The 15,617-nt window shown below is 48.7% G+C and overlaps 2 protein-coding genes across 7 annotated transcripts; one reads left to right on the forward strand and one right to left on the reverse strand.

The window, feature by feature from the left end:
• Positions 1–550: 550 nt before the first annotated feature.
• LOC108152185 (integrator complex subunit 6) lies at positions 551–10,930 on the reverse strand. Of its 6 annotated transcripts, none has more exons than XM_017281329.2 (3): positions 10,765–10,930; positions 7,326–7,579; positions 551–7,252 (listed from the first exon to the last, which is right to left on the reverse strand). In XM_017281329.2, exon 3 carries the CDS (start codon positions 7,172–7,174, stop codon positions 3,017–3,019), a length of 4,158 nt encoding a protein of 1,385 aa, XP_017136818.1. In that variant the 5' UTR covers positions 7,175–7,252; positions 7,326–7,579; positions 10,765–10,930; the 3' UTR covers positions 551–3,016. The 6 variants fall into 6 exon arrangements, with proteins under 6 accessions (XP_017136818.1, XP_017136816.1, XP_017136820.1 ...); XM_017281327.2 differs by having other exon boundaries at positions 10,702–10,930; XM_017281331.2 differs by lacking the exon at positions 10,765–10,930 and adding an exon at positions 10,314–10,649.
• A 121-nt stretch (positions 10,931–11,051) lies between these two features.
• On the forward strand, positions 11,052–15,258 carry LOC108152019 (regulator of telomere elongation helicase 1 homolog). The gene is made up of 7 exons (XM_017280996.2): positions 11,052–12,417; positions 12,483–13,033; positions 13,088–13,751; positions 13,808–13,953; positions 14,024–14,153; positions 14,226–14,462; positions 14,529–15,258. Exons 1-7 carry the CDS (start codon positions 11,368–11,370, stop codon positions 14,778–14,780), a joined length of 3,030 nt encoding a protein of 1,009 aa, XP_017136485.1. The 5' UTR covers positions 11,052–11,367; the 3' UTR covers positions 14,781–15,258.
• The last annotated feature ends 359 nt before the right edge of the window (positions 15,259–15,617 follow it).

Here is a 15,617-nt window from a genome sequence, read left to right on the forward strand (position 1 = left end):
AGAGATGCGAGCTTATCGACACAGAAAATCAGCTTATCGCACAAAACTACCGATAATTAGACCAGCAGTTTTTGATTCATCGATGCACAGGGTAGCTTAGTAATGATATTGTTGTGTGATAAGCAGTTTGAATTCACTCACCAACTAAAGGTGTCTCTCTGCCGATTTTTTGTAAATATTGGTTTCTCCGGCAGAAGGTGGCGCTGCTAGGATTTTTCAACATCGCCGATAGGTGTCAATGAGATCCATGGATCGGTAAAAATATAATATTTAATCTATATACGAGCATCCATCTTTAAGTAAAACTACTGTTCCAATACCCATTTGCTTAGTGACATAGGGGGCAAATCTCGGAGATAAAAGGTATAAGACATATGTAGGCGTGGCTTTTATCAAAAATCATCTTTCTTATTGGGGATAATAGTAAAAGAAAGCAAAACTAAAAATAGGTTCAATAGGTTGATCAATAGATCAAAGGTAATGAAATTATATGTCACTTGTTAAATTAGCTAACTTTCAATAAATTCAGAAAATAATATCGCGATAAAAGTGTATGGAAATCAGTTTTTATTGACTTTTTACGTACATATTTTGGCAATGTGGACAGTGTGGCGGAAATGCCCATATACGATGTACATATGCACACATATACGTGTTTTATTTAAACATTTAAACGAAGCTATAAGAACCGAATAAGAAATGCAGAACAGCAATGCTCTTAGGTTGCCTTATCTAGAATTGCTCTAGAACACTCTTTCCTTTGTAGCGCCCATGAAGGGACAGCTTGAAGCTTTTAGAAACATTTTTTTTTTAAATTAAGGTGTTTTTAAACATTAATTTTAGAGTATAATTTCGAATAAACTGACAGATGTCCACCACTTTGAATCATTAAATTCTCTTAATTCATTTCAGCATGAGATAAAGAGGGATAGCAATACTGGCAACGTATTTCTCAGTTCCTGAATACCCATATACGATCAGTGGTTTTTGATAATTTGGTATATAATGATTACATATATAACTCAACTAAAGATAAGTCGACTGGAAGGAAAATAAATCGCAGGAAGCATAAAGCTAACATTGCAGACACCTGCAATCATTATCCGATGGAAATGATTTTTGATAAACGAACTATAATAAATTGCGATTCCCACTCTAGGATTTTGCATAAAAATATATAAACAATAGGGGCACAGGGGACATTCATTCATACATGGCATGGCATGGCATGGCATGGGGGCATGTGCTGTGGAATAGGTGTAAAGAAAGTAAATGAATTGCATCTGGTAATGGGCCCTGATATACCGACAGTTTGCTTCCGACATAGTATGATTTAATTTTTGTTTGTATTTAATGCTCTTCCTCTTTTTATTTTTCTTTGATTCATTTTGATATTATTTGTTTTCGTGTTGTTCCTGCTGATTTGCTGTTGGTTGTTTGGTTTAGTGTGTGTTTTGTTGCTCTTGCTGCAGTTTTCGAAATTCTAAACAATTAATGATGTCCTGGAGTAGCAGCCAAAGGGGAGCTGTCTGCCGCCTAGCTAAATAGCTTATTGTGGTTTTAGTTTGTTTTTCTGCTCTTGGATCTGCACATTTTACATCCACTTTATACGTTCTTCGGCATCCGATCCATCGATTATCATAAAAAAATAGTGCATAAAGTGTATTTTCTTCAACTAAAATTACGTTGTTGCTATCTTTTTTTCTGTTTAGTTTTTGAAAAATTTGTGTGTGTGTTGTCGACTACACACATTTAAAAATTTGTATAATATTTAATAAAATATTAAATTACAGATCTTCTTTGAAATGAATCGAATCGGATCAAAATTAAGGCCAAAAAGTACATGTTAATACAACTAACTAGCTTACATTGTTAATGAAACACTCTGAACCGATCTGATCTTTCTATTCTGGGCAATAAATATAGATATAATCAATATACTCTATATATATATATATATATGGATATACACATACATATACACATATGCATATAGTTTGTGTGTGTGTGTATGTGTGGTATGTCATCGGCTTAGTATTCTTCGCGTTAAGGCCTTAAACAAAAAGCAAATCATTTACGCATTCACGGAACGGAGGCTGTGGTGGGTGGTCCAACAAAAAAATTGGCTACAAATTCTGGCTCAAGAAGCGAAAGCTTTTCCCTACAACACTCACGCACCCTCTCTCCTCTCTTATACACATGTTACACGTTGTTTTACTTCTCTCTCTCTCTCTCTCTCTCGCTCTCTGTCTTATTCGCACTATATCGAGATATAAGTCTATTTATATTAATTGCTTTGGGGACCTTAGGTGTACGAATGGGCTCAGGGTATTACTTTATATTATATATATGTATGTGTATATATGTAAATATTTATATAATAATAAAAAAAAAAAACACTGCAAAACATTGTAAGAGTTGTACAGTAATTAAGCTACGGCTAAGGCTACATCGTTACGATATAATTACAACATTGTTTTCTTATAGAATATATACCTCGCTGTCACCTTTGCTTTCGTCTTTCGCTTCATTTTGACTTACACAGAAAGATCTCGAGAGAGTGTCCTTACGATATAGAGATATTGCCCAATATGAACGTGTGTACACGTTTTGCGTTTCAGATTTCCAGTATAACCGCGTTCACTATATCCCCGGATGAAAATCAGGCCCGTGCGGGCAGGGGACTCTGGCAATTATTTACATAAATGGAAATTGACGAGAATTCAATGCCGATCGTTTACCTCTCCTCTCTGATACTCTCTCTTATACTGTTATTTATTACTGCTAATGTTAAGTTAACGTTTACGTCTATGGTTTTTACTGTTCTTTCTCCTATTTTTATCATACGGTTCTCTTTTTGTTGTTTTTGTTTATGTTTTTCTTGTTGTTGTTGCTTTTGATGACATCACAGACTGATGGCGCCCCACGGCCTCGCCCTTGGCCATGGCCACGCCCTCGACCACGCCCAAGCCCAGGCGAATACCGCTTGGGCTCAGCAGTTCCAAAAGAGCCAACGTTAACTCTTGGTAGCGGCGGCTGTCTCTTGTTGTTGCTGCTGCTGGGGCGGCTGGGACTGATCCTGCTGCAGCTGCTGATCGATGGCCGGCTGCGATTGCTGCCGCTGTTCCCACCACTCCTGAATGCTGCCGACCATGCGGTGCCGCCGGAACCGGCGCGACTCCCCAATGCACATCTCCACGAAATCGGACTTCATGTCGTGGTCGCCCTTCACCAGTCCCAAGTTGTCCAAAAGCTGGCTGTAGTCGCGTCCCGGCCGCCGTATATCCCGAAAGATCTTTAGCCGCAGGTCAATGTTGTGCTTACGCGCCGCCTCCCGCTGCTCCTCCGACAATATGAGCAGCGCTGCGGCACTTACCTCTCCGTTGCTGTTGCTGTTGTGCGTCGGCGAGGAGCTGCAGCTTGGACTTGACTTGATCTCCGTCTTCATAGGGCTGTTGTTGTTGTGATTCCGGTGATTGTTGGTGCTACTGTTCCCAGTGGCAGCTGCTGCTCCGCTGCTGCTATTGTTGTTGTTATTAATGAAATGATTAAGTCCACTGCCCCAGTACAAATGGGGACTGCTCGCGGCACCACCACCTGCCAGCCGCTTCAGGGCATCAAAACTATTGCCAATCCCCAGGGACAACGGGGATTCGCTATCGTCTCCAACATCGGGCTCGGGACTGCCGTTGCCATTGAGGGTACTGCCACTGCCACTGCCACTACCACTGCCTACTCCTCCTGTTCCTCCCGAACCGGAGCCGGAAGAGCCGCTGGTCCCATTGTGACATGTCTGCAGTATTCTTGAGATCTCAGATGCATCATTGATGTCATTGTGGGTAAAATAGCTGGAGCCAGAGGATCCAGATACCGATCCGATACTGCTGCTGATGGCGGTCGTCGGATTTGGAGTCGCCAGTGGCGCTGGTGGGACCGCAGACAGGGGCGAGGGCGGCGAGATGTTGACTCCATGATGCGTGTAGCCATTGAGCATCGGCAGTACCCCGGACAGCGACATCATGGAGATGCCCTTGTGGCTGTGACTCCCTGCCGGTCCCAGGCCGCCCAGGTGGGACCCCATCGGACAGGTGGGGCTGCCACCTCGGTTGCTGCTGTACGCCGCATGGGTGGTCGTCAGTCCGTTCAGGGGCACGTACAGCACTCCGCTGGAGTTGTTTGCCGAAGCGGAGGAGCAGGCCGGGTCGCTGCTGCTGCCACCAGTACCGCCAGATCCCAATCCCAGTCCTCCATTGCTGGTGCTGCTTACGGCCGGCAGCGGCGGTGGAGTGACCAATGAGGCTGCCACTGTGGATGCCACTACCACTCCGGATGCCGTAGAGGGCACCGTTGCCTGTGGCGCAGCAGCTGCTGCCCCTACGACCGGGACAGAAGTGGCCGTCACAATGGGCTCAGGCGCGGCTGCGGCTGCGGCTGGCAACATGTTGCTTGGTGGCGGGGCTCCGGGCCTTGGACCGGGCCCAGGCGGGGCCTCTGTGTCCGCTGCATTGGTCTCGTCGCTGATCCCATTGATGAAGTTGTGCACATGGCCGTTGAGGGCAGTGTCCTGGTCGTTGGTTTCCTCCTCGCTAAAGTCAAAGCCAATGCCTCCCAGGCGCTCCGAGGTCGACAGCGACAAGCCCGAGTCGCTCGACGGGTCCGTGCTGCTGGAACTACTGACGAAGCTGCTGTTGCTGTCCTCATCAAAGCAGTTGGGACTGGAACGGCCACCGGATCCCGGGACAGAGCTGGGACCCGATCCCGTCAGTCCGGAGCCGGAGCCAGAGCCCGTGCTGGCCGCTGACGGGGACGCAGATGAATCGCAGGCTATTGCCGCCGCTGGATTAGGCGAGCTGGGGGCACTTTCGGACGGGGACGAGGGGCGGGGTGAAGAGCAGGATGACCGCGAGTCTGTGGAGACGCGCCGGAACTCAAAAGCACGAGGCAGGGGACCCGCTTTCCGCTTGCGTCCTCGCGAGGTGCCATCCAGCTTCTTGCCGAACCCGCTGCCCGAGTGGGGGCCCAGCATGAGGCCAGACATGCCGCCGGGACCGCCGCCCATGCCGGGACCCCCAGGTCCCCCACTCGATGAAGACCCTGACGACGAGGAGCCCGACGACCCAGAGCCCGAAGAGCCGGGCGGCGAGCCGCCGGGACCGTTGCCATTCGGCGACTTCATGGGCGCCACATCGCTAAGATCCGCCTCGTCCACCATTACCATGTGCTTGTCCTTCTTGTAGGGGTTGCCGAACATGTGCTGACGCACATTGGTTGGTTCGATCTCCCGCAGCGGGTTGTCCTTGTTCTTGAGATATTCCTGGTAGTTGCCCATCTCCGAGATGGGGAGGCAGTGGCCCGAATCCTTGGCCACCAGCAGCGTGGGCCGCAGGAAGGTCTCCCGCATGCGGGCAATCTCCTCCACAAGATCCCGCCGCGGTATATCAAACGGATTGCGATACGTCTTGGCCGATGACTGATGCGTCAGTTGCGGAACTACAATCGTATAGTTTTCCACCGGCTCGATCTCCGCGTGCAGCTTGGCGAACGTGTCCCGCAGCAGGGGATGCCGCACAAGGTCCCGGCGCAGGACCGTGCCCGTGCATAGTTTGGCCGTCTCCACCTGGCGGTAAGGGGGCTTGGCCTGCTTCAGCTGCTTGTATACCTTCATGCAGAGGTTCTCCTGGTCCTGCTTGGCGGTGTTCTTGATGTGCTTCAGCTGGTTGGCGATCGTAGGCGACAGATAGTTGTCGACGTTCTCCGGCAGCAGAAACTGCAGCAGCTGGTACGGCACATTGATGTTGACCAGCGCCTTACGCAGAAAGGGGCAGTAGTACGGCGGTATGGAACGTACATAAGCATTGAATTTGTACATGAGATCGTTGGGCGGACTCATGTTGTACTTGTGGATGAGGTCGTGCAGCAGAGGCAGCAGTGCGGGATAGTTGTACGCCAGCACGTACAGATGCACCTGCGAGAAGGTGGGCGACGCCTTCAGGTACCCAAAAGGCAGCTCGAAGCCGTGCATCCCGTTGGTGACGATCACCTGCCAGCACTTGTTCATCTCTCGCTTGTTGAGAATCTGCAGCGTCAGGGGGCAGCCCTCGATCTCGTATTTGTCCACTGGGAAGCTGCGCACCAGCTGTGGCTCATCCACCGCCGGCGTCATGATCTTCAGCTTAGGATGGGCGTCGCGGGGCGGCAGTGTGATGGCCTTCGAGTCCGGCCAATAGGGTTCCGGTAGCGGCCAGTACCCAATGGGGAAGGTCTTCTGGGTCATGTGCTTTTGCACGTAGATCATCTTCTTGATTGGCTGGAAGACAATGTCCGGTGTGGGCTCCAACGACGACGCGGAGGATGAACCCGACGACGACTGCTGTGTCGCCGAGCCGCCTCCTCCTCCTGCTGCGTTTGTCCCACTGCTGCTGCTGCTGCTGCTGCTGGCATTATCCTTGGGCAGCAGCGGCTCAAACTGCAACACCACGCCCGGCTGCACCTTCTGGACCAGGCTCTCGATGCATTGATTGAGCACATAGTGGCTGCGCACGCGGTATGAGCGGCCGCCGGTAACCTCGCACATCCGCTCGATGGGGGAGTCGTCATGCGGCACCTTGCCTTCGACACGTTCGTCGATCTTGTTGCCGGGCATGCGCAGGACCAGCGAGAAGAGTCGCTGGTCCCACCGGAAGGGCTCCTTGGTGAACTTTGTGCCGGGTATCTGGTTGCTCAACGGCAGTATGATCTCCTGATGCACCCCATTGCGGTAGGAGTAGCGGCCCCCGTCCGTGATCACAATGATCACCGAGGGTTCGAGGTAGAAGGGACACCTGCCCTGCCCGTACGTATCGATGCCCGACTGCATGCGGTTCAGGTTGAGCAGATCGAAGGCGTTCCGCAGCGATTCACCCATCGAGGTGAGTCCGTGGCTCTGTAGGTTCTTCAGTTCGTTCATAAAGGTGGCATGGTTTTCCTTCCAGCCGGCCTTTACATTGGCCGGCGGCTCCTCGAAGGTCAGCAGCATGTAGCGATCGCCAAGGCAGTCCTGGGTGCGCTGCCGATACTTGAGGAACGTTTCTACCGCCCCCTTGGCAATGTCCAGATACGTTTTTTGCACACCATTCACATACGCCTTCTGGCACATGGACGACGAGGTGTCCACCAGGAAGAGTATGATTGTCATGGCGTATTTTGGTTTTGTTTTGGGATCTTCCTTCTGTCCTTTCTTGAACTTAATTCTCTTTTATCTCCACGAATCTTTCTATAAGGAAGCGTATAGGGAAGGATTAGCAAAGGTTTCGAGTTTTTCAAAAGAGAGAGAAAGCTTTACTTACCGTAATTTCACTCTCTATTGTCTGTCCTCTTGCTTCTGCTTCTGTTCTCCTCAGCGTGGTTACGCTTCTTCTTCTTCTACTACTCTCTGCTGCTTTTGCTGTAGTTGCTGTAGTTGCTGTGGCTGTGGCTGTTGATGTTGCTTCTTCTGTCCTGGGCTTGATCGATTGGCTCTTTTTCTGCGTTTCGCTGTGCTGCTTTTATGGTACATGTTGCGCGAAACAGCTGACATTTGGACTGGCTAAGCAACGATGAACTGCATGAATGAAACGGCAGAAAAGAAGGAACAAAATTAACGAATAATTCTAAAAACTCGCACATTTCAATATGTTGCGCATACGCACTGTGCCGCCAGCTACGGCCACAATTGAGCAGAAGAGAGAATATTCCGTGGCTTGTGAGGAACGGAATGGAATCAGTAGAAGTATGGAAACTGGAACAGACTGCGTCTGCGAGGTATTCAAGCTCAAGCACTCTAGTATTGCACATAGCACTCTCGTAATCATTATAATCACTAAACAATTCCAAAACACGGACACACGCACAATTTGTACAAACAAAAAAGTACATGTGCTAATTTGCTTCAAAATGAACTTGCTTATTGGCAAACAAACCCTGCAAACCGTCTGCTCGTGTTTTGCCAATGGTATGATGGGGGGGTGTTACTATTTCGCGGGGGAAAAAATGGTTTGACACAAATTCAAATGCCACCATCGCATGCTCAGTCTCAGTCACAGCTGCTGGGAGCGCGGGTCGGAGGGGTCTCAGGTCTCCACTTCATTTCACTCATTCCCCCTCACTTACATCCATTGCGAGCGCTTGCTCTGCTTTGCACGATGCCCCACTAGGCGGCGGACGCTACTACGCTCTGCTGACGTTCACTGAATAGAGATGATCGCGTGACTCAGGTAGACAAATCTCGCGATGGTAAAAGCTAATCTAGTTCGATTGATTTTTGATTGGAGATGAGAGCGGACCCAATTGAACTGTTCTTGAAAGCCTATTGCGGCCATCCATCGAGAGCATTGCGATTTTTTCTCAACAACAACACAACCGTGAGCTGAGGTAATCCCCAATCGATTACACAATTTCGTGCTGTCACGATCGAGCCACAACTCACACACGACTACTACACGCATCTCTGGCAGCGTGCGGATTGAGTGTGTGTGTGCATGTGTGCGTGCGAGATGGAAAAATGGTAGGACGGAGGTACATAGGATGAGCAGTGATAAAGAGATGCAACGGAATAAATAAATCAAAGCCGGGAGCCCAGAACGTTACGATCGTAAGAAGCGCTGGCATACGTTTAACCTATTTTCACGTTTTTTTTGCGTGCTTTGCAAACGACATCCATCTCTTATCAATGTCTACGACTGGTGGGTCCGCCGCTCCTTTTCTTGTTCAGTTTGTTTGGTGTATTTTGGAATTGGATGTTGGATATTTTGTATTGAACTCTTTAACAACTTTTCAGATAAAAAAAAGCTTTTAAATTTAAATTTGAACTTAATTATTTGCAACCCTGCAGCGAAAAAGAAAATGAGTTAAAAATTAAATTTTGTCATTTAATTTAATCTAAAAATCGGAATCAAAGTTACGATATTTGGAGGACTCTAACGCTGATCGTGGTACATACGCTGCTGCATTTCGTTTTCTCGCCTGCTCACGCGAAATCGAGCATTGCGCTCTCTTTTGTTCTCTCGGCTTGACTGTTTGCTATTTGAATTTGGTACAAAATAACAAGGCACTCACATAACATAGTCGAGCGACTAATTGACTGAATCCGAGTGCAAAACATTCCATTTCTATTTGAATAAGAGCGCAAAGACAGACATGAAAATAAAGACTCCGCACTCGAACGTCACTATGGCGTTGCCAGACACCTCCGGGAGTGACCGCCGTGAAACAGTACAGACAAAAAGACTTTACCATGCAAAACGCAAATATCTTAAGGATTTCCAGCCATCAGCCATGCAAAACTATTTTTTAATTCACTAAATAACACTTGGTCAAATATTAGAACGGTTGCGCGTGTCTGGCAACATGGCGCCAGTGTCATTGCCACCCGTCTATACACTACAATGGGTTGGGAGGGACGGGACTGACGACTGCTGACTGGTGGTGGTTCAGGAATATGGCTATTGTTTTGCGGTCGCAGGAGACAAAACAGCTAGCATCAACACAAGAGATTGCACTTAAAATACCCGAGTATTTTTCGTTAATTATTCTAGCCTCACTGGATTTATCGGAGATGGGGTTATATGTGCGGCACTTAGTTGGAATTCACTTAATCAGCAGGGCTGCCAGTGCAGCAGCAGAAGGTGGCCTGGCGATAAACACACTTTCCGAGCCGAGCTATTCCTCTGGGGTCGAAAGCACTTGGGCGGTGGGCACCGGCACCAGCGTGGGGGCTGTGCGTCGGTTACTTTTCGTTTGACAAACGCACACAGTTGGATGACCTTAATTTGCATTTTGCATGTGATAATGCTGATTAGTGTGCAGCCACAGGCAGGCGCTCATATCGTCATCGGTCATCGGAAATTCGCAGCGTTGCTATTCCCACATTTTCGATTCCATTAGCGCCAAGGCTTTTGAATTTTAATTGTCACTACACAAACTGCCCATTGGAACGGTAACGGGTAACTTTTGGCCTTCAGGGCCGCACCGCAAATTATAATCAGTTTTGGAATTTAGGATCATGCAGGATTCTCAGCTATCCTGGTAGTCAATGCGAGTCCTAACAGCGGAATGGACAAGCTTACGTTGGGGCAGACACAGACACAAACACAAGTACAGCATCAACTGGCACAAGTACTTCTCAAGTGAGAGTTTTAAGCAGCACACTGCCCTTGCGATGCGATGCTGATGGCAAATGGCAATTAAGGCAAACAAAACGGTGCTCCAAGACAGACGACGGTATTAAATACAAACAAAATACAACAAAAACAAAATATATAAATTAAGAATACAATGCAGAGCTGCTCATCCAATACTTGCAATAATTTCGATTAGCTTCTATCCCGCGCCACGATTTTTTATTCTGTTATATTTTTACTTTGTGCCAACAAAAATTTATCACCACCGCGAACACACACTGAGACTCCGAGGCACAGGCACAGGCATTGGGACGCACACACACACACACAAATAGAGTAAAAGAGAAAGACGACTCTCAGCTAGAGCGGCGAGAGCACAGTACAAATACGTATATGTGGCTCTGTTTAAGGTGCATAGCGAGAATGACAAACGGTCAGACAGACGGTAACAGTCGCGTCGACCCGACAAACCGGCCGACCGACGGCCGACCCGACGCCTCACGACCAACAACAACAATGGGCTGTAGATATGTTTTCATATATGTATGTATATATGTATGTTTACTTGTGGTATCTCGCTCGCTCACGCACACAACCGCCACACACACGGGTGCGCAGGAACACATACACTAGCTCCGCTCCTCGTCAGTACGACCGTCGTCACTGTTGTTGCGTCGTCTCCGTTGCCGTTGCCGTTTTCCGACCACTCTTTCCTGCTTCCTCTTGTGCCACTGCTGCTCCAGCGCCAACAAACTGCAAAATGCGATGGGGCGATGGGCAGTGGATTGCCGATAAAATATACCGTCCGACCCTGAGAAATATACCAAAATATACCGCCTCATTTTTAAAATATACCAAAAAAATTAAGAAGCCTCGGTGACTTTTAATGTTTATCGATTCTCGAACAGCTGACAGGGCTGCCAGAGCTCCAGCATCTATCAGAGCTGCCTCTCTCAACGATTTTTAAACTAAATGAAAATAATACGAATTAATATGCACTAAAAATAATTAAACGATCGTATATATCACCTTCATATCACAGTCGTTCAACTTTTTTGTTTCCGCATGCTTTCATACCTTCCATATTCCGAGTCTGGCAAACAGCTGTTTGGTGGTCTATCGAAAAGTGCATAGGCCCATACATGCTCTCGTTGCTTTGGCCTTTGGCGCGCTAAAATCCTCAGGGCATATAATCAAACGGAGCACCTAACAGACCGCGACCGCAGACCAAATGCCAGAGAGTGTGATTGCCGGCATACCGGTTCATTTTCCCTTCGAGCCGTACAATGTGCAGCGCGACTATATGGAGAAGGTGATCATCTGCTTGCGGGACGGCACAAACGGCGTCCTCGAGTCGCCAACGGGCACCGGCAAGACACTGAGTCTTCTCTGCGCTTCCCTGGCCTGGATACGCACGCGGCAGTCGGAGCACCAGCAGCAGATGATTAAGCTAAAGGCGACCAGCAAGGAAGGTGGACCCGGATCCGGACCCGGAGGAGACCTCAGCGAGCTGGCCATGACCGTGGGCCAAGCGAACAACTGGGGCGTTCCCAAGGTGATCTATGCCTCGCGCACTCACTCCCAGCTGAACCAAGCCATGCGCGAGCTGAAGCGGACCGCATACGCGAACATGCGGTCAGTGGTGCTGGGATCGCGGGACCAGCTTTGCATCCACCCGGAGGTTATGAAGGAGCAGGGCAACTCCAACAAGGTGAACCTCTGCAAGTTGAGGGTCCACTCCAAGACGTGCACCTTCCAGCTGCGCGTCGAGTCGAAGAAGGACCACCCGGACTTCCGCGGGCCCAGCATCATGGACATCGAGGACCTAGTTAGGGTGGGCCAGAAGCTGAAGATGTGCCCCTACTATGGCTCCAAGGAACTGGTCGCCCAGGCGGACATCACGTTTATGCCGTACAACTACCTGCTAGACCCGAAGGCGCGCAAGGCCAATAAGATCGAGCTTGGCAACACAATCATAATCCTGGACGAGGCACACAACATCGAGAAAATATGCGAGGAGTCCGCCTCGGTGCAGATACGCTCCTCCGATGTGGCCATGGCCATCGAGGATGTCACACACATCATGAAGGTCTTCACCAGTGGAGAATCGCAGGAGGCTGGCGGCGATGAGCCCAAGGACTTTACCCTGGATGATCTCACGCTGCTCAAGGAAATGCTCCTCGAGCTAGAGAAGGCCATAGATGCTGTGGTGGTCGATAATCCCACGGATGGCACCACCTATCCCGCCTCCCTAATGTACGAGCTGCTCGGCAAAGCGAACGTAAGTCCATGATCGCATAACGCAGTATTATATCCCATTACATTCAATTTTGTTATCCTTTCCAGTTTACGTACGGCAACTGCGCCACCATTGTGGCCCTGCTGGACAAGCTGGTGCAGTACCTGATGGTCGCCTCGCAGCACATGACGATCCGCAAGGGTGGGACCTTCACGATGCTCAGCGATCTGCTGACCATCGTGTTTGCCAACAAGGAGAACATCATGAGCAAGGTGCATCTCAGTTTTAAGGTGCACGTGCAGGTGGAGGAGTCCAATAAGCAGCAGGGCAAGAGTGGAGCGACCCAGGGCAAACAGCAGGGTTGGCTGGGTAAGAGTAATATCACGACGACGGGAACCAGCAGCAAGGCGGCAAAGATCGTTAATTTCTGGTGCTTCAATCCCGGCTTCGGTATGGAGCAGCTGCTCAACACCCAGGTGCGCAGCGTCATCCTCACCAGCGGCACGCTGGCACCCCTAAAGCCACTGATCGCCGAGCTGGCCATACCGGTGGCCCAGCACCTGGAGAATCCCCACATTGTCGACCAGTCGCAGGTCTATGTAAAAATCATCGGCACAGGCCCGGACCGACAGCAGTTGATATCCAATTTTAAGAATCGGTAAGCGTACATTAAAGGAATCCTGAACTTAATTTGATCCTTTTGATCTGCCAGGGACAATCCCAAGTATATCAGCTCCCTGGGCCAGACCATCCTGAATGTGGCGCGCATCGTGCCGGACGGACTCCTAGTGTTCTTCCCCTCGTACCCGATGCTGAACAAATGCGTGGACGCATGGCAGGCCAGCGGCTTGTGGGCTGACATCTCATGCAAAAAGCCCATCTTCGTAGAGCCGCGCGGCAAGGATCAGTTCACCAGCACCATGGAGGAGTTCTACCAGGCAATACGCGACTCCAAGGGTGCTGTTTTCATGGCCGTCTGTCGGGGCAAGGTGTCCGAGGGCCTGGACTTTGCCGATCGCAATGGACGGGCCGTCATCATCACCGGCTTGCCTTTCCCCCCGCTAAAGGACCCAAAGGTGATACTAAAACGGCGCTACCTTGAGACGAATCGCACTAAAGAGAACCAGCTACTCAGCGGGCAGGAATGGTACAACTTGGATGCCACGCGAGCCGTCAATCAGGCCATTGGTCGCGTCATCCGGCACCGTAACGACTACGGTGCCATTCTGCTGTGCGACTCGCGCTTCCAGGACGCCTCCCAGGTCCAGCAGCTGTCCAAATGGATACGCGGCCATCTGGGTGCGCGGCCGCAGAGCTCTCCATTCGGTCCCATTGTGCGCGAGTTGCGGCAGTTCTTCAAGCATGCCGAGGAGACGGTGAGTCTTAAGGTTTCCCACTGGCCATGCCTAAACCCCACTTGATGCGTCTGCAGATGAAGCAGCCGGATGTGAGGGAGGAGGAGCAGCCACTGATGAACGTCTGCAAGGTGGAGGAGGTTGGGACCCTGCCTGTCATTCCAACAATCAAACAAGAGCCAGGAAACAATGAAACATTCCGCAAGGCCAACAATTCGGCCATGTAAGTGATGTAGGCCCTGGTAAAAACCACCATGCCACCGCATATAACGGTCGTTTTTCTTGCCCTGCAGAAAGGTGGAGATGGCCAATTCCATCAATTCGTGGACTCCTGCAGACTATGCCAGCGCCGCGGGGCGGACCTTGGGCAAAGCAGCACCCAATGCCATGGATTTTATGAGTCGCCTGGACTCGAATGTCTCGGTAAGCCCTACTCCTGCTCCTTCCATGCGGAATAAGGAAGAGGTTAATCTATGTTTTGTGTGTGTCTATTAGAGCATAGATTTCAACTGCAGTGGAAGTGCTGACAGTGGGAGCGGCGGTTGCGGCAGCAGTAGTCTGGTGACGATCTATAAACGGGAGCGCAGTTCCCCCGGTGTCACCGATACGGTGGCCACACAAACTACCAAAAAGCGGTACAAATTGGCGGAGAATATCAAAACGGAGCCCAAAAGCAACAGCAGTCAGCAGGTGAAAGTGGCGCCCGAGTCGCGGGCAGACTTCCTGCGCGAGGTAATCTTGCAGGTGCACACAAAAATATGCCTACAGCTAACGCTCGCTTTGATCCTCCCCTTCCAGCTGCGGAGTCTCATCAGTCAGGATCAGTTTCGCGATTTCGGGAAAGTGCTGATTGAATACAGAAGTGGAACCGACGAGAACTTCGAGTCTCTGATGACTGTGCTCCTGGAGGTTCTGGCTGCACCCAAAATGCGCTACCTTTTCATTGGCATGCGTCGCTTTCTAAGGAACGAGCACAAGGCCGAGTTCGATGTGCGACTGGCCAGCCTCAATTTGGCACAAGAATCAAGTCCAAATAAAAGGATCCTTTAAATTCCCCGCCCATTGATATCTTGTAATTTTTGTTGTTGTTTCTATAATAATTTTTTTTTACTTTAAAAGCGAAATTTCGTTAAGGTAAACCATTTTGAAACTGGCGCTGCCATTATGAAGTTCGGACTCACTTCCCATTTAGTAAATTTGTCAAGCCGGAGGAGAACAACGTGACGCTGATGGGTGTCTATCATTTAGTTCTTTTGAAGCTTCTCAATATCCTAAAGGTCAGAGGTCCTTATCTTTACAATGGCAGCGAAGTGCAGCAATACAGCAAAATACACAAAAAGTTGGAAAGCATCTAGTTAAGGCTACAATTTATACAATTTATATACAATTAAAAGGGATCTCTGAGGGAACCTTTGATTTTTTTGCTAGCTAACATTCTGATGTAAATCACTTTAGATCTTAAGAAATCACTTTTAAATGAAACAAATGTAAGATGCTTAAGTATGAGTAAATTTTAAACACAAAGTAATTCATACATTTTTCTTTCGTTTGAAGAGTTAATATATATTTTCACATAATATAATATATATTTTCGGCCAGTGTCGTTCTACTTGTGATTCATGTAATTTTTAAGGTATAAACAAATATTTCATGCTCATAGGAATTTAGAAGTTTTTTATACAGCTGTTTCTCAGATTTAGGTTCCAGTTATTCTTCACCATTTTCTTTTTTCAATTTGAATTGAATAAGGTAATATATTGGCATAATTTATTAATTAAAGCAATTATATTTCAAATGTATAGTCCATGTACTCAAATTTTAGATACTATTTATATTCTTTACTTTAAAGGATCAAAGAAAATAAGATTTTATAACATTTTCAAAGCC

This window comes from Drosophila miranda, chromosome XR (assembly GCF_003369915.1).
Source record: "Drosophila miranda strain MSH22 chromosome XR, D.miranda_PacBio2.1, whole genome shotgun sequence".
In the NCBI taxonomy this organism is placed as follows: Eukaryota; Metazoa; Arthropoda; class Insecta; order Diptera; family Drosophilidae; genus Drosophila; species Drosophila miranda.